Source organism: Falco rusticolus, chromosome 1 (assembly GCF_015220075.1).
Source record: "Falco rusticolus isolate bFalRus1 chromosome 1, bFalRus1.pri, whole genome shotgun sequence".
Taxonomy (NCBI): Eukaryota; Metazoa; Chordata; class Aves; order Falconiformes; family Falconidae; genus Falco; species Falco rusticolus.
Window position 1 is genome coordinate 125643443 of NC_051187.1, and position 25968 is coordinate 125669410.

Sequence of the window (25968 nt, forward strand, 5' to 3'; positions counted from 1 at the left end):
AATGGTCCTTTAGCCTACGTAAATACTTCAGAATTAATAGTGTCATTTCTGAGAACTATCTCACACATTTTTGGCATGAAGCAACACTGCTTCCCATCACTTTCTTTAAAAACCGAATGTGATTCAATAATTTGGCCATATCTTCATTAGTTTCATCTTCCCTGTTATTTATAGTACATGCTCCGAAGATTTTAAGAATTCTGTTTCTGCTGTACTTCACATCCAGCTTAGCACATGCTATTTGCTTTTCCCCTTGCTTCATCAAATAGTGGTAACACAAGCAAATACAAACTGAGTTTTAACCACCTGAGGGGTATGATTTTATTATGCATTTACACATGGATTGGGGGAAAAAAGGTTCAGAAGCGACTAGAATAAAATGTTAAGATCTGGATTTAAAATATGTAATTAAGAAAACTGTACTCATGGTATTAATTTTAGGGCAGTTTTTGTCTTTATCTTCCAAATGTAAGCAAGGTCACACATTCAACTGTGGTAACATTTGAATTGTACAGTCCATTGCTGTTTCATTTTAAGCTCTGAGGAAATAATGCATTAAGTGGTATTAAAATAAGTATATTTTTTTGTTCACCTTTACTAAATACATTGATATTTATAGAAGTGTAACAGTGTAAAATAATCTAAATTAAAGTTATCAATTCTATAAATCACATATGCTTTATATGAACATATGAAGTTTATCAGCACAGCAGTGACATGTATGTGATAAAGTTCAATATTGTTATTAGAAATATAACATGTCACAATATATTGCAAGCTAGATGTTTACTTCAAAATAGTATGCAGCATACAAGTAGTGTTTAATTTCTATAGGACTATGTAAAATGACTCTTTCCAGATCTGCAGTTTTTTATGTTGTTGGAGCTGTTTTACTAATTACCCAGTGAACAGGGAAAAAGACAAAACGAATTACAGGGAAAGCTGTATGCACTTAAGCAGGTAACTAGAACATCAACATCAAGGAATAGCCTGCATACCTGGCCCACTTTCTGCCCACTGGAAAAAGCCACACTGTTTTTCCCTCTCAAGAGGGCACACAAAAAAATTCTTTCCATTATTGGGACCAATCTTCAGCACAGTCTTCATAACACATCGCTTGCCGTGGTTACAGAATGGAAAATCCAAGTCAGCCCACTGCCAAAAGAAGCAGGTTTTTAGGCACAGTTTTAGCATACGTGATGGCTAAGAATTCCTTACTTTAAAACTGGCGATAGACACAGATCTACAGGGGAGACCCTAGAAGAAACTCTTCCTAGCAGCAGTAGTAAAGGTAGCGTTACCTCTTTCGTGACCATAGATTTTAGATTTTTCTTGAATTGCAACTGCATGCACTTTTAAACTGGTGTAACTTTTAACTGATGTTAACACATTGTTTTCTTCAAATTAAGGCATAATAGTCATTACTGTCTTGAGTTCAGTTATTAACTACCTGCTGGTAGGTGACTGAGTCAAACTCTTCTCAGTCATACATTCATGGGAAGCAGCTGCGGCTGGCAGGTTGGGTTAGGTATTAGTGCAGCAGTGGGAGCAGTTGCCCACGCAGATTACAGACTCTTCATCCTTGGTCGTTTTCAAGATTTTGGCTAAACAGAAACATGGGTGATGTCTACATCTAGAGTTTGCCATAGTCGTCCTTCAAGCGAGAGACTGAGCCAAACAACTTGTACAAGTCCCTTCAAAGCAACATTTCTGCTATGCCTCTTTTACATCACACAGAAGCAGATTAAGAGCATTTGCACAAGCAGGTGCCTTCTCAGCAGTAACTAACTAAAACTGTAAGTTTATAACTGCTCTTACGCTTTTAGTTTCAATTCGGTTTGCAATAGTATTTAAAATTACTTCCAACTTTAAATGGATTCTATCTGTCCACAATTACAGATCACTGGGGCAAGGAGGCTGCAGGAACAAGTGCTTATTAGAAGAGCCCTGAAGCCTTATACGTACTTGGAAGTGGTCACAGCGCGTTTCCCTGGGCAGAGGGCAGGTATAAAACTGCCTGCCCTTGTTTGCTCCGTCCTTTCTCACAACTTGTAGGCTGCAGAGGCGGCTGTGTTTACTGCAGCGAGGATGGCCCGTGCTTAACGTACGGCCGTCATCTGTCCTATTAGCTGGAGGTGTGCTGTAATGACAGGTTACAAAATTACTCCTGCGTAATGTTAAAGGGATTAGCAGCCAAGGAACTCTCTCCTACGGTTACGGTAGCTCACTCGGTGTACTTTTACACACAATGACAGCCACAGAACTTCTCTAATGCACCTATTGCATCTTTAAAGCTGAATGATTGCTAATAGTCAGCAGAGAGGACTGTGTGCTTTTCTTGCGGGTATTATACCAGTTTCCCTCAGCGTTAGCCCATGGTTTATGTCATTTCAAAGTACTCAAATTAATCTACAAACGAAATAAATATTACCATCACTATTAATACTGCCTACCCCAAATTCCAACATATTCTGCTCTCAGTGGTAAAAAGACCAATACCTAGTAATTACTCCAGGTTGAAGGTATTTGTATGCTTTACAGAAAGACTCCCACCCTCTTTACTAAAAAGTTACAGTAATGCTCCAAGTCCTATTCAGATAAGAAGTCATCCAGCTGAGCGGGTAGAACAGTGCTGTCTGAATGGGGTAAAGTTTCTTTCTTCCTCACGATTGAGATAAAGCCTTGTGTATTGCATTCAGATAATCTCTACTTAAAAACAGTAACATGAAAACAAGTAACACTCTGAAATGTATCTTTCCAATAATAAAGCAGAAAAGCAGTGATGAAACCTTACTAAAAAGAAAAGATTAATTCACTCTTGTTATCATCTTAGGGATTTTATGTTCTCTTTTATGTCTGGAAGATTGCAGTCCTGCAGACACCAGCAGTTTCCTTCCAACACCTCATTAAAACAACAAAACCTTTGTTTTTGGTTACAAAGTTGGTGTTGGGTTTTGGAGGTTTGGGTTTTTTTTAATGTTTAAGTTAATGACTTGCTGTAACTACCCGTTATCATGACTGATACGGTCTCATTTCTTCTTTGCACTCCTCTGTATTCTCAGTTATCCTGCCTACATCCTCAGTTCTCTGTAGTCCTCTACCGAGACAGCAAGGAGAAAATACATTCATACAGAGGTCTTGTTTCAAACCGGTGCTTCAACAATGCAAGAAATAATTTCTGCATTTCAGAACAGACACAACCAATACTTCACATTCACCCTGCATAATTCACCACTCTTAAGTGACATCTACCTTGCACTCCCATTCCTGTTGTGTATGCCTGCCCAACTTTTCCTTGACAACCCTAAATAGGTTCTCACATTTCTCTTAACTAGGCAATGGATGCATTTGAATAGGGCTGCATAAATAAAAATTCAGGGTGCATAGAGCATTGAAGTAGTTACATATAGGATGGGGAGGCAAGTTAAGACAAAATAATGATGGGAAGTTCATCACGGTATCTGTACAGAGCTTCATATCATGGAAGAACATTGAAAACTGCTAGTTCACAATAACTTTAATTAGAATCTATTCATTCAGCTACCTTCCTTATCTTTCACAAAGACTTCAAGCTCTTTCTAAGTAGATAGCAACTACGATTCTAAGATCAGACAACTCCTCAGGTAGAACTGTGCTTATTGACCTATTAGAGCTATACTGTCCTATTCCATGGAATAGCTGAAATATGAACAGCTGCTTAGTTAACAGAAATTCTGGCCAGATGCCAAAATGAGGACTTTTTCCAGTGACAGCCTAGGTCATTCAGTACTTTTGAAATCTGAGTGTAATTTTAGTTACCCAAGAATAAGTTACCTCTGGCAGAAATCCAAAGACAACAGCGTCTGCACCCAACAGCACAGTATTCCATTAATCTTCAGGGATAAAGCTGGTTTATGGGATTATAAAGACTTGTGTACATTTCAGAATACATACCTGATTGCTGTGTTATATTGGTGAACCGAGGGTGTATGACTGGTTTTCTGTTTCTTCTGTACGTGTTTGAAAGAGAGAGGTTGCTGACAGGAAGACAAAGCCAGAGCAGTTACATGTGTTGAGCAATCCTTGTCTGTGCTTCCCCCTGACTGGTAGACATTGGTTTGGGTTTGTTTACAATTGCTTTTTGAAGCAACATGCTGAGAGTGTCCATCAGGTATTTGGGTATCAGTTCTCAGAACAGCTTTGTTACCAAGATCTGTTAAGACGAGAGTTGTACTTCCAAATGCAGCTTTCCTATTGATCTTTACTTCTGTGCTCGGTTTTCTGAATTCATTACAAGGGTACTTAATTAACTTTATGTTAAAGGCTGCAGAATCTTCAACATTCTCTGTCTTTGGAACTAAGGAAAAATAAGTCATTGGTTATAATCCATCTGTGTAGAGTGATAACATCATTTTTCTGATCTGGATTCATAAAGTCATCATACAGGGAGTGAAAGAGTAAATTTATCGTACCATCTTGAAAGATGTCAAAACCTGTGACAGATTAGATATAGTACCAAGTTTCTTACAATAAGAAAGCTCATGCACTTTGAGTCACGTACAACATGTGTTTCAGGATAACGTTATTATTGCTGGAATAGGGCAAGATGTGAATAAGTACTCTGTAAATGAAAGCTATTGGAGAATTAACCATACAAAACTGAATTTGGCCAAAATACAGGAATCAAAACATTTACATTTTTCAGAATAACCTTTCATAACCCCAGCAGTGGGAGATACAGGGTACACAGGATCACAGTACCTCCAGCAGCAATACGTTATCAATTTTTACAGTATTGTTTTACAGCTGACATAAGAAGGAATAACCATTTGTTGGGGTTTCTAGTGCTTTCAGGGTTCGCGTCCTTTCCAAACATTGTGCGCATCCAAACTTATTGATCCCTTATTGTAAGAGGCTTCAGAAGCAAGCAGTTCAGACATTTACTTTGCATTTATTTCCTGACATGAACAATAGTATGTTTCTTCACAGAATGAGAGGCCCATGTAGCAGGCAATAATCATTCCAAAAAGAGTGGGCATAACTTATTAATGCCAATTTAATAAATAAAGAGTCTGTAGGTAATCTTTCCTGAGAAAGGAGTGGAAAGAATAACTTTATTGGGTCCCTATATGCAGTCTTTGTTAAGTAGCTGCGAAGCCATAGTGTTCAAGAACAGAGTCCATCCTCTTCTACCATCTCCAGCAAGTGTCTCCCTCCTACCTCTTCCCTCCATACAAGGAAGAGGGAATTAAGCAGAATACAAATGGGTAGATAAGGCATACACAAGGACACGCTCTCTCCAAAGCCACTGTCACTCAGAATCAAAGAATCCCTACAGTTTACCTTGAACAATACTTGTTTTCCAGGCTCCTTCCCTTTTGCCACTGCTGCACAGCAAAACATGCGTGTCCCAGCGCATTCAGATTTGTTTAAGAAAGGAGCACGGCCTTGTACTTAGTCAAGGAGCAAGGGAATAGAGATGTAATGGTAAATATCTCTGTCTACAGACTGAATTATTTCAGCTGTATGGCCAGCAGCTGACTTTACATACCAAGTACTCTGTCCTAAAAAATTCAGACATTTCTGCCAACGGTAGTTAATTATAGAAACAACATAAAAGGCAAAAAATGACCAAAGTGAGAAGGCAAGGAATCTTCAAGTTTGAAAAGACAGAGGTAAGCAAAACCATTTTAAAAAAATATCTCAAATACCACTCCTATAATGCAATACAATAAGTCTTATTTTTTTAAAAAAGAATTTTTGTAACCATGTTCCACCAAGTCTAACACATCTTCAAATTCCAGGCCTGCTTTCAGTAATGGCATATGGCTAAACAAGTGAAACTTGGAAATACAGGAGAAAGAACAGGGTTTTGTTTCAAAGCTTAAAATAAAGCATTTCTGCACATGCAGGTATTTTAATGTCCAGCTGACAGTATTAATTCCAGGATAAATGTTAGTTGGCAAATCTGAGTCTGTGGACAAATTAAAACTTTCAGGTTCCTGGTGCCGATTTCGCAGGAGAATTATACAAGATTAGCCTCTGCTGGCAACAACTGTCATGTACAGCATGAAGATATACTTTTATCGATTCCTGGCCTGAAGAAATGGACTTTAGCTACTGTAAGATAAAGTGTTTCACACACATTACTCCATTCATAAAAGGAGTAACTAGAATGAAGCAATGCTTTAAGAAAAGCACTGGAAGTTGTTTTATAAGAAGCAAGTTCAGTACCATAAAGTCACTACTTAATCATCTGGGAATTTGGAGGCACTTTCAGCATATATACTTTGAGTCATATAGTTAAATTCAGTGAACTTTTAACAACAGGTCCTGGAGCCTATGTAAAAACACTAATTCTTCTCAGATACAAAAAGCCCATATATCTTTGACAAATATTTTTTCTTTCAGTTTTGCAGCACTGGAGCTAGAAAAGTAAGTTGTAATATGCAGATTTCAGCCACCTCATTGAATAAATGACTACACAATGTGAAATAAGTGGAGTATTAGTTTTTGAGGTAGAGAAGTTTCAATATGGAATTGTTAGACAGTTGGCTTTATCCCTAAAAAGCCACACACATGCACACCTTTACACTTTGTTTCTTAGAATATATGTAGCAATTCAAAATGTTCCGAGCTACAGTCTTGATCCAAATAAGTTTCTGTAAATCCCTCCACAGAGTAATTTGCTCACTTTTTCTGTAGAAAGTGAAAAAGAATACAAAGCTCCTCTTCACATAGAAAACAGGTCCCAGTGGAAAGGCTGTCCATTACCTCGCTCATCATTTCTTAATATCTAAATTTCTATACAGGAATCTGGAGAGAACCTAGCACGTTACTCATTTCATCTTCTTGTCCCTTTCTAGGTCTCATTCACAGCTGCTTCTGCCCACCAGATCTAGGCAGCAGCATTAAAAGCTCCAGCAAGAGACAAACAACAGCTTTAGGTAAGAAGTCCAGAATCATCCTTACTCTGAACTTGGAGGAAAAAACCTAGCCCCTGAAAAACCCAGCATCCCTTTAGAAAGGGTGCCAAAATATACTGCTTTTGTTCACGCGGAAGAAAGGTAATTCTCTTTCTGCCCTCTGGTCGTTTCTCTGTCAGACACACACTGCAAGCTTCTAATGATTTTAAGGAGAGTTGAAAAAAATGGCATTTTGTCTCACTCCTTGCCCCAGTGAAAGCAAAGGGTCACTGCAGATGCTTGTCTATAGAATCCCACCTGCGCCCAAAGCTGGATGACAAGACTCTTCTAGGGCTTAAGACAAGACGGTTTCCACGATTATCTGTTGAAGATTTCCCAAAAGATCTAAGTTAGCTAAAGTTATATAAATACAATTAACAATTCACTGCCACAATTCTAAAAATGGTATCAAAACTGCAATCCTCCCCCCCTTTCCCAGTATGGGTTCCAGGCAACCTTTTTCAATACCTGTAGGCCTTGATGTCAAACAGGCATCACAAATGTCAGCAGAAGGCTTGTTTATTAGGGTACAGCGCATACACGTCCACTCCTCTTCAGATTTCTGAGCTACATGCTCATTAGGACATGACCCCCTGCCATATGCCCAGCCAATTAGGCTATTTCGAGTTGGCAGTGTGCTGTGAAACAAAAGAATGATGTTAGTCTTTTGTGACGTTTCTTCTACAAATTGTGTTACACCACTGCGTGCAGGGAGGCACACGGCTAGAGAACAAGTACTGCACGGTGTTATGCCTGCCTGTCATAGCTCGGACACTGTGTCATGGTTAGTTTGGTAGTTTTTTTCTTTACCTCAAAGGCAAATCTCTCCCAGTGCTGCAGAAATACAACAAATAAAAATATTTAAATGAAAATGGACAGAAAATTAATAGTGAATGGGTGTGCACTGCAGCACAATGCCCCAGCGTCTCAAATTCCCTACCATTTTCAAGTACTGCAGTAAGAAACTTGGTGAGAAAGGGAGACTTTCAGCACTTTTTCTCCATCCCTTATACAGAATGCTAACAAATGCATTACTGGATGAAGAACTGTTCAGAAGCTGAGCAACAGAAAGCCACAGAATCTAGCAAACAACTTTTTTTGCTCTTATTTAAAGCATAGCCATTAGACTACTTTGCTATCATAACAGCCAACAGAACTGAAAAGTTTTAAATTATAGAAAGTCTTTCTGGTATGTCACCATTTGCTAGAAAGCCTTTTAACATTTAGGAGCCTGTTTAGAATTACAGATATTTTTTTGTTGTTGTCACTCCTCTTCTACTAATCAGAAAGAGTTGAGGAATGTCCGAGCTGTGACTGGTGAGCCAAATCTGTACTCCAGACACCTCTATAGGTTTAATTTCATTTTTTTTAATATATATTATTATAAATTATAATTCCTCCTATGTTGAAACACTGATTTAGAATCAGTTACTATTTTACTATCACTACATGTTACCAAGGACTTGGTCACAGTATCCAAGCATTGTTAGCCTGTTAAATGTAACTTGAACTTATATCTTCACTAAGATATGTAATTAAATTTTTAGGTACTGTGGTTGATAAATTGTCAGGCATTTTTCTCCGTAGTTTTTATGGGATTACGCACTTTTTAGAGACTTTTAGAATTAAAAAAAATAATTTAGAATCATAGAATCATTTGGGTAGGAAAAGACCTTGAAGATCATCAGGTCCAACCGTTAACCCAGCACTGCCAAGTCCATCGCTAAACCACATCCCTAAGCACCGCACTGCGTGGTTTTTTTAACGCCTCCAGGGATGGCGATTCCACCACCTCCCTGGGCAGCCTGTTCCAATGCTTGACCACCCTTTCAGTGAAAAAAATCTTCCTCATATCCAATCTAAACCTCCCCTGGTATAACTTGAGGCTGTTTCCTCTTGTCCTGTCACTTGTTATCTGGGAGAAAAGACCGACCCCCACCTGCCTACAGCCCCTGTCAGGCAGTTGTAAAGAGCAATAAGGTCCCCCCTGAGCCTCCTCCTCTCCAGGCTGAACACCCCCGGTTCCCTCAGCTGATCCTTGCAGGACTTTTGCTCCAGACCCTTTATGAGCTTTGTTGCCCTTCTTGGACATACTCAGCACCTCAACGTCCCTCTGGCCATGAGGGGCCCAAAACTGAACACAGGATTCGAGGTGTGGCCTCACCAGTGCCCAGTACAGGGGACAATCACTGCCCTTGTCCTGCTGGCCACACTGTTTCTGATACAAGCCAGGATGCTGTTGGCCTTCTTGGCCACCTGGGCACACAGCTGGCTCATGTCCAGCCGGCTGCTGACCAGCACCCCCAGGCCCTTTCCCATCAGCCGCTCTCCCCCCACCTGTAGAACTGCCTGGGGTTGGTGTGACCCAAGTGCAAGACCCAGCACTTCTTGTTGAACCTCATACAACTGGACTCAGCCCATCGGTCCAGCCTGTCCAGCTCCTTCAGTAGAGCCCTCCTGCCCTCAAGCAAATCAACAATCCTGCCCAGTTTGGTGTCATCTGCACATTTACTGAGGGTGCACTCGATCCCCTCATCCAGATCGTTGATAAAGATATTAAATAGGACTGGACCCAATCCTGAGCCCTGGGGAACACATAGAACTCCATTTGCTACCACCCACTGGGCTCCAGCCAGTTTTTTACCCAGCACAGAGTAACCTGTCCCTGCCAGGAGCAGCCCATTACTCCAGGAGAATTCTGTGGGAGACAGCGTCAAAAGCTTTGCTAAGTATTTAAGTACTTCAGTTAACAATGCAAATACTGTACTTCAGAACTGTTGTGACATTCCCTGGACCTATCACTCTCCTTAACAGGCTAGATTTCTAAGATAATGGCAGGGACATCCACTACCTACCACATGTCTTCCACAACAGCAAAACTAAGGAGGATAATGAGAACTGCTGACATACCAAAGATCCTGTGCTGTCAAGAGGTAGAACAGACATTACAATAGCATTCACCAAAATACTGTGGCTAGATAAAAAAATTGCCAAACTGGAAGTGTTAAAACCGGGTATTTTCACATTATTAGATCAGTTGCCCTACTCAGTTATCAAAAATGCATTGCTAGACTGAATATATTCAGCATGTCATTTGGAGTTTAATTGCACATCATCTCCCTGGTCCATCTGTCATGTCATTTCCCCCCACTTCCCATTTTGGAACATGAAATATGGGAGAAAAAGTGTATTTTGAAGATTCATGGTGCATTTGAATTTGATGAGGTAAGCTTATAATGGGTATTTTCTTCATTTTTTCAGTTAAGCAAAACGATAAGCTACTTAACCCAGGAACCAATGGGTTAAATTCTACAGTTTATGGTCTGCAGCCAGTTAGACTGATCACACGGGCTCCTTCCAGTCTTCAGATATGAAAAGCTTGGAATGACTGATAAACCCCTTGAGCTACACATACTTTTATTTGGTAACAGTTCCTGCATAACAGAAAACAGAGTAGTAGAACACAAAGACCTGACCATTAGGATGAGGACAGCACTAAACCCAATCTTTTAATGTTATAGCTGCCATTACCATGTTTTTCACTGAAATATACCACTGTTTTATTATTTATTAAAAAAAACAAACCCAACTACAAAAACCCAAACCACTACTTGTTGTAGAACAGCGAGAGAAAAAGATTATTTTTTCCTTGCAACATTTTCTAGTTACCTGACTCAATAGGACACTGCTGTCTTCCTACCCTTCTGCAAAACATGTATCATCATCACTTTCTGAAAATACAGCAGACTGGGGCTATCAGCATGTGAAATATTTATCTTCCATGCTGGAATCTTCTGTATTTGATCGGTATTCAAAGGAGATTCTTAAGCTTTACCCAAAATCCCTTCAGCCAGCTGAATCTTGACAGAAGGTTGGAGGTGGGAGAGGGATTTGTGTGTTCTGTAAATCTTACCTAAAAAATATATATATACACACACTAATGAAGGCAAAGTTTGCAAAGCAAAGCAGTATCTTTTATTAGATTGACAGAGCTCAGTATAAAAATACAAGACTCTGAAACCTCAGATGAAAATTTTCAAGAACAGCTTAAGTATGTAAGAGTCTGAATAAAGTGCTTTTGAAACTTTTACCTTTTGACCTTTTGTGATATCAAATGCATTTTGTGCCTTCCTAAAATAAAAGGAGGAAAGCTGCTGCTAGCACAATTTATGTGAAACTGAAAGTGTCTCTGTGGCACAAGCTTTTCAAATCCAATGAGGAAGAAAAAAGTCCTAAGCCCTATGGTATTTGCTGCACTCTGAATTTACCAAAGTTTTAGTTATCCTCAGTGTAACTCTACAGCCAGAACAAAATTGGATAGGTGCACAACTATCTAGATATTCCGGGACTGAAGGGGCTACCCTGTGAAAAGGAATAGACACACAAATTCCTACCTTATGCCATTCAGCTCAGTTGTGTGTAAACACCCACACCAGATATTGATAACACCAAGAACATGGGGCAGTTTTTCCAAAAGCAGCGAATAATTTTGAGTACTCTGAATTGTTTCAGAATTCCTACATTTGATTAGAGAAATAACTATTGCATAACAGATGAGGCCTTTAAAGGAAATGGTATCAAAAGCCTTTAACGATTTTTAAATACCAATGGCCAAAACATTTTTCTTTTGCAAATTCAGTGAATTTAGATACAAAATGCACAAGGACCCATTCTATTTGAGAACTGAGGTCCTCTTACTGTAACAGCACTTTGAGGTGCTTAAGCACTTTGATGCTTAAGTATTACAGTTACCATCATACCTAATATTGACGAGGTGGAGATCTGCCTTTTGACATCGACAGCAGAAGTAAGTCATCCTGTTATTCTCTCCTAAACGACATACAGTGATCTTCCCATTGCACTGACCACAGGTTGGGCGCTTGTACACTTTGTAGTGTTTGAAGAGTGGAGACCCAGTTTTACGGCACTAAAACAGAACATGTTTAAAACACAAGTTAGAGAGCCAGTGTAAATTTTATGTCAGTCTTTCTACAGTTCAACTGAAGCTAAAATACAAAAAAACCCCTATGTAAACTGACAGCTTAATGACTACCTAAAGATATTTAAGGCACTCTCATAAGGGCTATTATCTGTATTTCATATTCTTTTATGAAAAGACTTGACTTTAAATAGGTGCAAGTGTCTGGAATTCTCCATATAATGGAATAAAAGACAGAAGACAAAAAACCCCACATAGTAGCTTGGTGCAAGCAAATACGTGCTAGGTAGGGACTGCCTGAGTTCAGCTGGACCAGCCAGCTCTGATTCAGCACCAGTCATCTTTGACCTGGCACCTGCAAGGAATGTCCTTAGAGCTGATGAGCTCCAATCAATGCAGCACAGAAAACAAATAAAATAAGCATAAACCACCAAATGAACACCACCCTCCTTCACCCGAAAAAGAACCTAAACCACACCATAGAGCCAGCTCAGATCCGACTCTACAATCTGGGCTAATCAATCTTCTCAAAACCTGAAGAACTGCACAATGCAGATATTTTTCAGCGATTCTGTAGGAGTGAGGTAGCACCCAGTAAAGTTGCTCAGCTTCATCTTAGCCCTGGCCATGCCAGACAGGTTGGCTCCTGAAAAGCTACTTGGCGCTATGGCAAGCTCCCTGTGTCCTGGCAGAAAGTTGTATTACGTACAGTACAAGTCCAAAGGGCACAGTGACCTGAAGAGGCTCAGAGGGCTGACAAGCAGGCACGTTTCAGGAGACAACACACAATGAACCAGCATAGGTATACTCTAGCTAAAATTGGCAGAAAAACAAACAAAAAATATCTAAATGAAAAAAGCCCAGTAGAGACGCAGCCAGCTCTGCAGAGCCACATGCGTTTCTGCACTACAACTGCAGTTCCTTGGGCACAGATCAAACAATGCCACAGCTGGCCCAGCAATACCAGCCCAGCCCTGGCAGGGTTGAACAGCTCGAGCTCCATAACGTATGAAGACCCTTGGAGTTCTCCCAAAATACAGGTGTTCTTGAGCACAGCATTATTTGCTTCTGCTGTGCTCTTATTCATCAGCCTCGCTGAATAAGAATGCTTTTGCCAATACAATCTAGTAATTCAATCAGAAGGAATTAATAATATATATTTGCATGAATATTCACAAGCAGTTTGCTTTCTCCTCAACATTTCTCCTCAAGGTTTACAGTTTCTTATTAGTAGTTATCTCCCATCCAGTCATTTAAATCCAAACAAAAGCAACAGCTTTTTACACAAACAAGATTCCTCATCTTTGCATCTCTAAGGTGTTATTACAAATGATACAGAAAGGTTACTACAAACATTCTGTAACAGTCTATAAAAAATGATCAAGCACTACCCTCTGTATTATCCAATTTTCATTACGCTTTTACCTTAAGAGATCTGGGGCAGGGGGAGGCTAGCTGTCCTTTAAAAGCACTTGACTGGTGAATACTTCCTAAGTATAGATAGTGAAAGTTTTGAAAATGGCTAAACTGAGCTACAGTTTATTGTAGCTTGTTCATTTGTTGTCAGTCTAAAAGCCTGCGACATATTTAAATCTCCTAGTATTATAGTTGTTGCAGAACTGGAAGCTTTCTCTTTACTGGTAGACTTCCCTACAAAGTTTGGAGCATGAAAAGATTTCCCTAGCCAACAGGCTAAACTACTCTTCGGGGGGTTGGGGGAAAGAAGACTTTTAAGCAGACTATTAAACAAAATACACTTTTAACCGTTATCATTGAATGATGATATTAGGAAAGTTAGGTGCCATCCTCCTAGCCTACCAAAAAAAAAAAAAAAAAAGAATTTTTAGCTGCACTAGTTCCTTGCCTTTCATGAATACCAAGAGAAACAGACAAGAATTTCACTGCTGCTGTTCAAATTCTCTGCATGCAGCTTAAAGAAGAAAAACATACAAGAATTACATCAAATTCTCTCTTTTTCTATTTTGTAAAGTTAAAGAGCAACCAGGAATTACAGAGTTTACAGGGGAAGAAATGAAATCCTTCTGAAATTGTGGCAGTAGAGAGAAGCTGGAATTTATTTCACTTTAACAATCAAAAATGCTGTTTCAGTTTGAAAAAAAGACTTGTTAGAAGTTACAATCTGTTTAGTCAAATAAATATACTTGCTATTTCAAGTCTCATAAAGGAAGCCACATAAATTACCTTCATACTTCCCCGGGGCAATCTCTAGTTCCCAGTTTGAATAGTGACCTTTAATGTTATCTTACATGTTGGTGTGTGCTTAACCTACACTAGTTCTGACATGTTCAGAGTGACGTTACAGCGCATGCACAGCAAAACTCAACTCGGGCAGCGTCTGTCAAACTCTTCTACTGCAACTGGGCCAAGCTGTGCACATTCTTACAAGTCTAGACTTCCCCATCTTTCCATCATTTAACAATTCACAATTAATAAAGAGCCTACAAGCCAACATTCCTATTCATGGAAACACTTGTTCTGTTGCATCTTTTTACTGTTTTCACTGGATGATCACATACAGTTAACATGCCAGAGTCAAGTTTTGGAGGTTTCTCAGAATACCTTATAAAAGAGCAGGGTAAAATCACGTGTCATTTTCACCAAGTGACGTATATGCTCATCTGTCAGTTGGCAAACCTGTAAGACAAGAATGGTTTTTAGAATATTACAATGCTAAGGGACAACAGCAGAAAGACCTGTAATGCAGGGGTACTTTGAACACCTTCAGCTGATGGTGAATTGCATTGCTTCCTGTTGTGATAATTCCCTGACTTCACGTTATATCTATCATCTGAGTAGAACAGTACATTTTAAATTTCTATGCTACACAAGCTCATTGCATGAAGACCAAACAATGTACTTTGCCTCATACATGCAAAACATTAGGTAAAAACTTCTGTTCTCTTCCTCTATATTGAGCTAAGAGTTCCTGATCCCAAGAATTGTGTGGCGTTAACAACTCTTAGTTCCCTCTTAATCTCCTCATGGATTATGACAGACCTATCTATCACCAGAGATTCTCTCCTGTGAGAGATCTTCAGGAAGAATACTTGAGCAAAAGGCATCACAAAGAGAGGCTTAGCAATCAAATAAGATTTTGAGTTCTTAACAAAAACGTAAGTCACAATTTTTCTTTCCTCTGCCAGCTCACATTGCAGATGCAGTTAAAATCCAGACTGATCCTATGAAGGACTTTCAAAATATTATGTTTAAAAAAACCTCTCAGTAACTATCTTCACCAGCTTTCCTTTACATTCTGCGTAATCTCAGTCTGTTTTGTAAACATCAGACTTCTTTTCAACCAAAGTCTGAAGAGGCCTGCTTGAGGATCTTAGCCAAAAAGAAGTATGGTAAACAATGGTGGAAAAGCAAATGATGCCAGCTCGCAGGACAGGAAGCGGAAGAAGCAACTGCAAAAATAAACAACTCCACTACATAAACTGTTTTGGCTAGAAACTGAACAAAGAAAACCTGGGCACTTTTCACTTTCTTTATAGGCAGACAATTTAATGGCAGCACAACAGAATGGCAGACAAAGTCAGGATTTGAAAGTTAAATGAATTCCCTACTAAGGGGAGGTTTCAAGTTGTAAGAGAGAAGGCTTAGCCCCACAAAATATGTCTACTCTGTGAGGCAGGAGTAGCAGCAACAGGTTCCAAGGACTGCCATGATGAATATTGCCAGGTAGAGTAAGAAAACATTAATTTTGTGTCAAAGTAACTTAAGAAATGACAGTTGATAAACCAAAGCTAAGAAGATAACAAAATGTTATATAAGTAAGTATTTACATTCTTAATACTTTGGTGTCACTAAAACCAATCTTTACACATTTCACCCACCTTAACAGCTGGATGAAGACCACTGTCAAACAGTGCTTCATTTTTTATGATATTTCCCACTCCAGGTAATACTGCTTGATCCAGTAACACATCACACAACATGCGGGTTTTCTGCTGCTTAATCTCACTTTCTGCTCTTAAGAAGTTAAACTCTGGAGAACAAACATCCAAGCTTTTCATCATTCTCACTTTCTGCTTACTCTCAGCTGCATTTCTGGAAAATAAAAATATATCAAGATTTATTTTTATTATGTGCTAATATAGCAGTATGGTTTTAAAAACAACACATGAAAGTATAGTAGAATACTATATGCAGGTAACAAACCATGAAAATACCAGTGACAAGAAGCGGCAGAGAAATCACATTAACCACCCCTCCCAAACACAGGTGAATGATACATGCATGGAACATGCATTGGGTGCAACATACAAGAAATCATCCTCATTTTGTTCATACTAGTTTGAAAAATAATTGCCAGGTCCTTGCTTTAAATCTACTTCCAACATGGCAAGACCATGTGTTTGCACCATCAACCATAACTAACTGTATGGTTACACAGTCCAGTACTTACAAGAGGACAATAAAAGAGATATTTTCTTAAACCTTGATTTTATTAGATTAAGCATAATCAATTGTCAGTAATACAATGCAAGAAGTCTCAGGCATACATAAGCTTTTATGTTTTGTCATATTAAATATGCATATATATATTACTTGAATTTACATGTTTCTTTTCACCCAAAAGCCTCAAATAATTTAAAATCAAGCTCGCTACGTTATTTTTATTAGCAGTGAGAAATACAATGCTGACAGAGAAAAACATCCACTTAATATAAATTACAACAATTATATCATTTTGCTCCCAAAAAGAAAACAAAAATAAAAACACAACCTTGGGAGCATGTAAGTTTGAAACCAGTAATCACTGCAGGTGCTTATTCTTGTTAAGGAAGTTTGACTTGCATGGAAGTTAAAGGAGTAATGGGGTTCAGCATTCACATCTAAGGATGGAATTAAATCCACTTTCATTCCCTGGCTTGAACACTAGTAAGACTATGGCATAGAACTACTTTAACCGTATGTAAATGCTGGTACAAAAGTAACAAAATTAAGTTACCATACCAGTAAATACGGTATGTTTAGAAAGTTTTGTTTTGTTTCTTTGTGTCTCTGACGGCATCCAAGCACTTAATTTGTGGGTGATTTTTCACTATGTTCTTAAAAGAATGTTATGAAAAGGAAAAAAAAAGCAAGCTGTGTTTAATTTGGTTAGTTTCTGCTTTACCTGTACTCCACTGTCACCTCAAAAAAACAAATGGTATCCTCTGTAAGCTGTATCTCCAAAACTGGTAGTGCCCCATTTCTGTCTTTGCTTCCATCAGGGTTAATGCGCATGGAACCATTCATACCGAAGTGAATCCTTGGAGAGAAAGAGATTTCTTACGGGTATTTTATCTTAACATTTCCAAGCATTACACTAGTCTATTTTTTGAAGTTAAGAACTGTTCTTACCTAACCAAGTCAGTATTTATGTACATTAATTCTAGTCACTGAGTGACACAGCAAAAAGCCACTTGCTTACATAACGCTCAATTCCTGCAGAAGAACCCCTCCAAGTCAAAACCACTCCAAAACACAGCAGTTTTGTCTTCATAATTCATTATACTGAAGTCAAACCTGATCATTAAGTAACACACTTTTCTGGTGTACTGTGCTTAGAATTTTTTCACTTGCCATGCTGGTCTTCCAACATAGGTTCTTAAGTCCTCAGGGAGGCTGGACGAAATGAGGCTACTTTACCAGACAATTTTCTGTTAAATCAGGCAAAAGTCACCTGGTATGAAAGGAAAGATCCCAGTCCCCATATTGCCAACACTGTTATCATATCAAAGCTACTTCCAATAACACCATAAAGTAATTAACACCTGCCATATGTTGTTTTCTGCTTTTCTTTGCCTACAACCAAGGCAAAACCTGCATGTCAATTAAAAATTAATAAAAGAAATAAACGGAAAAATGCACAGATGGCAAAGGATCAGAACAGACTCTTTCAGGCATTCCTTTTACAGATCACTGATGCCTTAAGAGGACTTACATTTTATAATACATTCTACTAGGAGCTAGTATACTTGAGCAAAGGACAAGTTTGACTATGGTCTCATACATTTTATTTATTACAGATTCACCTGGTATGTTCAAGTCCCAAAAAAATCATGAGAGAGGGAGTGTCCTACTTCTATATATTGTATATCAGAAAAGGTGGATTACTTTGTAGTTATGAAAAGATTTAACAGATTAAACTAGACAAATGACCAAAGAAACACAACATCATGTGTGCAATTCCTTTTAACCCCTCTGTTATTTTAAATATTTACAGATAAAACAGATAAAAACAACATTTCATTAAGCACAGTCTTAAAACTTAGCTCTTTATGTAACTTCTTCATAGTATTTATTTATTCTTAAAAACCGAACCGGTTTTCCCAAAACACTCTTCTTACAAGTCAGTTCAGGTGATACAGTTATTTCAGACACTTTTATTTTCAATAGCCATTTCCAGTTCTCAAGTGCCATGAATAGTTACTGCAGAGGCTTAACTAGTCAAATTTCTTCCTAAACCAAACTCCTGCATCTTGGTACCAAATGGTAATGCACTAAATGCTTCCAGAAAGTTCTTTTTAAAGAAACACCGTTCACGTTAATAGCTGATATTTTCATTTACCAAGCTCCTGTATATTGTTAAAAAGGAGCATTAAGAATCACAACTACTGGCTACTTTAGTGATCTGTCAGTTCATGACTAGAATAAAAAAAGAAGTCAACACTACACGTTTACATTCAAAAGCCTTAAGAAATTTACAAAATGTCACTGCAATGTGTTTCAATACCTTTGATGTCCTGAAACAGTGCAAAACAGAAATCTTCTCATTTTAATTACAAATAGGAAGGCCATGCTAATTAAACCTAGGATCTGTTATTCAATGATAGCTAGCAGTAAGGAGTTGATGATTTTTTGTTTTTAAGTAAAAAGGTGAGGTTTTAGAATTTAGTGCTACACAATATTGTAATGATCTGCTTTTATTTAAAACATTTTTCCCCATAAAAATAAGATTAGTAGCAGCACAGCATACAATTATATGGAAAAACCAGTGACAATTCATATTATCAAGTTCTAAGGGCCAAGATGGAATTTCCAGTCAAGGGAGTGGATGTCTTTCCTTTAAGGGATTTGGCATCAACAATTATCTCTTTCCTAAAAATATTTATATCCATTTTCCATTATGCAAAAACATCTGTGAATTAATAATTCTTAGAAACTTTTCTAAACCATTTATCACTTCAAATTTACATTAATAGCACAACATAGAAACTAAACCCAGGACAGCCTCTCTCACGTAACTATCATTTCCATGGCAAAAAATGCAGAGCATGCAAGTCACTCCTGCACAACTTGCAAGTATCAGAGAATTTGTTCGGTTTTCATTGATTATATAAGTGACTTTCAAGGCAAAATAGGGAAAAAAAATCCTCAGATTTTCAATAAAACCCCTTGGCTTTCTTCAGTGACTTTAATGTCCTTATTTAAATGGACATCAAAAAGCAGAAGTACTAATTTCTTCAGAAGGTTTCATTGCTCGTTTGTACTCTTAAAAAAAAAAAGCTTCTACTGCCCACCATGGATGCAAATATACTGAACTGAACTTTGTTTGCTAATTGCTATCCACAACATGGCAACACTTCAGAAGTATCCTCTTCATTTGCATGTCAGGCAAGCAGTAGCCAAACTGCATAAAACAATTTCATGGCCAGGTTATCTTCTCCCACCAGGCAGTCATTCCCCACTTGAGAAAATCCAGGACCATAAAATGAGTTAATTACCTTTCATGGCCCAGTCTGTCACAAGAGATGTCTGACTAACATTATTCCAGCATGACTACCAGCTTTTTACAGGTAATCTTAGTAGATAAGAAGAGCTGGTTTTGTTACGTTGAGAAACTGTACAGATACAGAATCTGTATATCAGTAACCCTCCTCATGACAAGAAAGCCCTATATCTGAGAGTTAACTTTAATAAAGAACTAATACATTCCCTGAAGGCGTATTCCTTATTTCCTCTCCCAATAACAATCCTGGCAGCCAATCTTAGACTGCTGTAAAATGCATTTTCTGAAGCCTTCCTCTACCTCCCGCCAACATCTTTAAGATGCACAACCTACATTTTTAAAACAAGAAAATGAAGGCCTTCCTTATCAGATAACTAACTTCTGCCTTCTGTGTAAAGGAGACCTTTCCTGTAGATAACTTCTACAATGTTTCTAATCAAATAAGTGACATGGCTAAGAGGGCTTCTTAAATGCAGTTTCTAGAGCTACAATAACTGAAGAATTGATGAAACTTTTAAGCTTATTATCAAACAATAACTGAAGGTTTGTTTAATTAGGTACAGTAAGTCATTGCATTGGCCAGAAAGCTTAAAACAATTACCTAAGATCTTTCAGGGTCAAAGGATTATATTTTCCATACTAGAACTTGGCCACGTTTTTCTTTCTCTTTGAAGAGATCTTTTGCAAAATGCTTACATTCCTTAGTAATTACTTTTTTCTTCTGATAATGTAATTCAGTCTGTTGAAACAATGTTTTCTTATTGTATAGTCTACTCCTTTGCTTATTCAATCAATTTGTAATACATGAAATATGATTTTGAAAACAGCTAACATCTGTGTCTGTTACTTCCCCTGCCTTTATCTTCCTTTATAACTGACTTATCTTTTTTTTTTAAAAAAAACCTGCTTTTTCTTCTTTGTTTCTATTTAATAAAGTACAATGCAAAGAAAGAAAAACTGATTAGGACCATAATCCTATCCTTCACAAATATAGGCAGCTTTAAACATATATGCAGTCCTGTATAACTGTCGTGTAAAGACTGGTATGTGCTTGTAAAACTAGTTGCATTTCTCTAACACTAAGAAAAATAAGCATATAGCCCTGTATCTGATAACCAGCAGGCCTCTGCTACCAAAGATTAGTCTACACACCATCCCAGGTAACTACTAATATATCACTGCCTTTCTGTATCCAGCATACGACCCCTGTAAACTCTTGTACTTGCAGCCAAGAATTTTTGGTTCCATCCCCCTCCTATAACAGTAGTGTCAGTGGCAAAACATTATCTTACAGAATTGTAAGGTATTTGTTGTATTATGAGTTTTAAATTTATAAAAATTACACCTTTGTCCAAGATCAGTCATTAGGTAACAAAGACTATGCTGAATGTAGAAGTAACACTGTTTTCCCTTTTAAAGATTTATAAAGATTAAAATTATATTGCAAGTAGAAGGGTAAAAGAAAAGCATTAAATGAAAGTCTTACATATTATATATAAGGGCCTTACTTACATATTCTGTAGTAATTGCCATTAAGAATGAGAGGGGATTTTTTTAATAGTCCATTACACTGTGCATTTTTTGTTGATTTTGCAGTACAGAAGCATACTGACCTAGAAAAAGTAAACTATATTCCAAGTACAACCTTGGTGGTTAGTACAAGATGTCCAAGGGGTTAAAGCATATGACAAAATCCTGAACACGCCAACAAACCCCTAGTAAGCTTTACAAAGCATGAACAAACACTGATTTGACAGTTTTACCATCTGTCTAGGAGACATGGTTTCACTAGAAAGTTAAGAGTTAGATTTATGATATCCAAACCATTCACTTGCCAAATCTGAAACCATAATTCCAAACAAAGGAGTTGTCAATATCATTTAAAAAAAAAGACAGAGAGCATAAATGTATACATAAAGAATATGTTAAAGTTTAGCAGTTTTTTTCATGGGTTAATGATTCAATTGCTATGATAATGAAGTACAGAATTTCAGTCTAAATTTCTTAAGGAAAGTTAAAAGAAACTTAAGTACAGTTTGTAGTGGAAGACATCAAGTAACTAACTGCATGCATTTCTCTGACTTTTGTCCCTAGAAAATGCAATTTTGTGTTTGCAACAAAGTGTTTAAAGGAATAACTGTCCTTTTGAGATACCTTTACATGGCATCTTACACTACGAATAAAGCAGTAAATTATGTGAAAATGTAAACAACTACCCAGTATTTCCAGCATTGCAGAGGCTGCTGAGTTTTCTCTGTAACATTGTAACTTCCAAATCTCTGAATTTGACATTAGGAAGAACCTACCCCCCCAAATACACACAGTCTGAACCCATAGGAAGCCTTTTGTCACCTCTTACCTTAAAGCTTTCTGATCAAAATACAGAAAAAGTTCCTTTCCCAATGTCTCCACACCCCTGTAAATATATCCAACAAGGAAATCGTGACCAGAGGTTCTCTCCTCACTTGCAGCAGTCTGAAAACGAGTATACACACACAAAGATTAAAACAGATCTTACGATACTTTGATTCTAGCATCAGTACACATTCAGCAAGTAGCTCTATGAACTAACTTTCCAACTTGGACAACACTGTATCTTTTCTCCTTAAGCAGCTCTACCAAAAACAATGGGACTATTAACCCAGGAAGCAGACAGTTGCTAATGCTATCATAACTTATTTCATTCTTTCCAAATTGAAACAATACCTCTTTTTTTTTTTTTTTTTTTCAGGGTATTTTATGTCTTTTCCTTCAAGTCATGAATGTACAGTAAGAGTTTCAGGCTGATGTCAACTAAGCAGGTATAGTTTGAATATTAAATACTTGTCAGAGTGTCAGGCCATTTGCAGACCTACATCGTTCCCTAAGCCTTTTACTGGAGTTTCCACCTATGCAAATATGCTTTCAGTGTTTCACATGGGGCATTGTGTATTATAGAAAAGCTTCCACTGAGCCCACAGATACTCCATTCTTCCTACGAGTTTCAAGTCTCATCTCAGAAGATGTTGAAGAGCAGGTGGGACAGTACTACAAGACAAGAAAGAGGGTAATTATGGGATCGAAGTAAAAATCTTTTCTCGCTTAACACATGAAACTCCACTGAAATTATAAGAAGGGACCTCTACAAGTTATCCAATTCAAACACCTGCTCAAAGCAGGACTGACTTCAGCCAGGCAGTGCAGGGCCTTGTCCAGTCAACTTCAGAGTAGCTCCAGGAATGGAGACCCCTGTCCCTCTGGGCCCTTTTTCCAGGGCTTGACTATTGTGGTGGAAGAATTTTCCTAATACCTAATCATAATCTCTCCTATAGTCACCTGCATCTGCTGCCTCTCACCTTACCATGCACCTCTGACAAAAGTCTTGCTTCGTCTCCTCCATATCCTCCTTTCAGATAGCTGAAGAGAACAAGAAAACCCCAGTTCTATCAGCTTCTCCTTGTGTATTGTGCACTTCAGCCTGCTAATCATACTAGAGGACTCACTCTAATATGTTACGTATCTTTTTCACTACCAGGGAGTCGAAAACGGGACACTGTAATTCAGATACAGCCTTGCAAGTGCTGAACAGAGGCAAGAACCACTCTTCCTTGGAAGGGTATGCTAGTGACTTGGACCCAGATGATATAGGACCTTGGTCCTTTTTTTTCCGTGGAGTTGTCTTCCATCTGACCAGCAACCAGGCCTGTGCCATTGCATGACTTTATTCTCTTCCAAGTGCAGGCCTCTGCAAGTTCTGCAAATGCTGAACTTAAGTTTCTGCCAGCCCATTTTTCTCAGCCTTAAAGGTCCCCCTGACCAGCAACTCAAGGTCCTCAGGAGGTCCATTCAGCCCTTGCTGAAACCTGCAAGCAGCATATTCATTGTTATCAGAGCTCTAACTACAAGGCAGGTACCTGTACCAGTGCTTCAATCACAACATTCAATTGCAATGCAAATACATATGAAAGCAACCCAGACAAATCAGCAAGGCTTCAACTAGTTAGTGAAATTTCAGAGCTACTCTCCATACAATTTCCCACTGTATTATTACCTTGAAGTGATATAAATTTAGAGGGTTTTATGGCTATTATTCTGTCAAGTAGAAAAATATTTTTGCATAATGTCAACATCATTTACTTTGCCTGTTATCAATATACGAACAAAGGAAAACTTTGCTCTCACATAAACAGTTCATGCCTTCCAATGACAGTATTAACGCAAGTTGGTGTGCAACAAGGTTTACTGCAGTTTTATGCCACTCAGGTTTGTTTAAAGTAAACAAGAGTAAGAAGTGACAGAGATGGAAAAGTAACTTGTTTTTTTCAAAATATTTTACATTAAATTCATACCACTTTGGTATATGGCAAGCCCTTACAGACACCGTAGTACAAACTCTCTTAAACAATGTAGTCTTCAGCAGCAACCAAGGCTTTTGCCATGGTTAGCTACTGGGAGATCTAAAAATCCCAAGACCCTTATGACAGTCATTTGCCAATGAATAAAGTCTGTCCTCAGGTTACTTTTACTGTACAAAGTTATGAACATCAATCTATTTGAGGGAAAGAAATTTCTTTTTGAAACCATAGCAGTAAAACTCCTTCCTTCAAAAAGCTTAGTCCTGAAAGATACAGACCTATAAAGACTTACTGGTTGACTGCCTATTGTAGACAGGCGTATCTTGAATCACATTCTTCCTTAAATTATTCTTTCATTTATGTACTACCTTATCTTACCGTGCATTAATCAGACGCTCTCCTACACCTGCCTTATATACTCTGAAGGTGGGGAAAAGTTCCTCAACTTTCTGTCTGGAAGCATCCAATATACTTACTTGGGACATAAGCAACACACAGTTTCTCACAGCCAAGCAAACCCAGGGGCGTGCAGCAGCGGCCTAGCCTCCTCTGGAACTGCGGCCGGAGGACCGTGTCTCCACAGCCGTGTCACCCAGGGCTGCCGGCCGACGTCCCCGTCCCCCCTTCGACCCGGCGGCCTCACCAGCCCCGGCAGAGCTTTACTCTGGTGAATTATTTTATGCCGCCAACAGAAAGGAAAAAACGGGTGGAAAAATTACCTACTGTGTACACTGAGAGCAGATGCCGAAGTCATATTTAAACAGCTGATCTAATTAAAATTATTTTTTAAAAAGCAGTTATAGAAGGAAAGGCTCCCTCTCTGCGGGCCGTGTACCTTTCTCCATTGTGTTTCACTCAGACTTGTGAAGACTTACAAGGTTACGGAAAATTAAAATTATTAACTACTACGATTATTTTCCTCGTATTGCATGCTTCCTGAAGCTAAATGGTATCTTAAAAATTATGCCAAGTGAACCGGAGCGATTCTAAAAGCTTCCCCTCATTACTTCCAAAAGTTTCTACAGCCTCAGCCACTCCTCACACACCCCACCTGCTGAGGGTTATTTACCGCGCCGATGCCGAGGACGCCCAAAGACGGCGCCCCAGATCGGGGCGGGGGGGCTGGGGGCGGCGGGCAGCCGGCGGCGGCCGCACCAACCGTCCCGCTCAGCGCCAGCCCCGCCATCCGTCCCTTCTCCCCCAGAGCCGGCGGCGGCACCACCGCACCCACCCGGCAGCCCCAGCTCCGCACCCCCGCGCCCGGCCCGGCGCTGCCCCTCGGGAAAGGCGCCCCCGCCCCCCGCCCCGCAGCCCCGGCCCGGCCCCTCACCGCGCCGCCGGCTGCCGCAGGGCTGCCCCGCGCGCCCCGCACCGCCTGGCCCCGCCGCACGCGCGCCCGCAGCCTCTCCCCGCAGAGCGCGCAGCCCGGGCCCTCCACCATGGCCGCGCGCAGCCCGGGGCCGCCAGCGCCGCCCGCCCCCGGCGTTCAAATCTGCCGCTCGGCCGGGCACGGCGCTGCCGCGCGGGGTGGCCCCGCCTCCGCCCGGGCCGGGCCGTCATGGCGGCGGCACCGCCCCCGGGGCGCGCTGGCACAGGCCGCCGGAGAGGATCCCGCGGGCGCGCGGCCTGTCCCCGCCGCCCCGCCGGGCGGGCTGAGGGGTGTTTGGGGGGGGCAGGGGCGGCCGCCGCCCGCCTGGGGGAGGCCGGAGGGGTGGGCCCGGCCTCACCCGCCGCCCCGGCCCCACCCGCCGCCCCGGCCCCTGAGGGTTAAGGTTAGATGGCCGTTTAGCGCGGACGAGGGCGTTAATCAGAAAGCTTTGCTCTGTGAGACCCTTCAGGGAAAAGCCGGTACATCGTACTTACCGTGTTCTTAGGTGTCAGCGCGTACTGCCCTCGGGTACCTCACCAGCTGTTGCAGGCTCCCTGGTACTCTCTCAAACGCCCTCGCAAGTATATCTTCTTGGAAGACTGACTTACTGCGCAACTGGCAGTTAGTTTTAGCCTTTAAAA

General features: G+C 39.7%; 1 protein-coding gene and 1 long non-coding RNA gene across 4 annotated transcripts in view; one reads left to right on the forward strand and one right to left on the reverse strand.

Moving 5' to 3' along the window:
* The window catches only part of LOC119153235, a 37387-nt gene extending 12515 nt beyond the window's left edge, over nt 1-24872 (forward strand). The window contains exons 6-8 of the long non-coding RNA XR_005106091.1: nt 1900-2005; nt 6846-6926; nt 22562-24872. This is a non-coding gene — a long non-coding RNA (uncharacterized LOC119153235). The remainder of the gene's footprint in view (nt 1-1899; nt 2006-6845; nt 6927-22561) is intronic.
* Nucleotides 293-25906, reverse strand: NEIL3 (nei like DNA glycosylase 3). 3 transcript variants are annotated; one of them, XM_037399361.1, is made up of 10 exons: nt 25822-25906; nt 21984-22099; nt 17027-17161; nt 15741-15954; nt 14464-14538; nt 11705-11871; nt 7413-7582; nt 3934-4336; nt 1966-2140; nt 293-1155 (listed from the first exon to the last, which is right to left on the reverse strand). In XM_037399361.1, exons 3-10 carry the CDS (start codon nt 17146-17148, stop codon nt 979-981), a joined length of 1503 nt encoding a protein of 500 aa, XP_037255258.1. In that variant the 5' UTR covers nt 17149-17161; nt 21984-22099; nt 25822-25906; the 3' UTR covers nt 293-978. The 3 variants fall into 3 exon arrangements, with proteins under 3 accessions (XP_037255258.1, XP_037255241.1, XP_037255249.1); XM_037399344.1 differs by lacking the exon at nt 25822-25906 and adding an exon at nt 25289-25399; XM_037399352.1 differs by lacking the exon at nt 25822-25906 and adding an exon at nt 25289-25399 and having other exon boundaries at nt 1065-1604.
* Nucleotides 25907-25968: the final 62 nt, after the last annotated feature.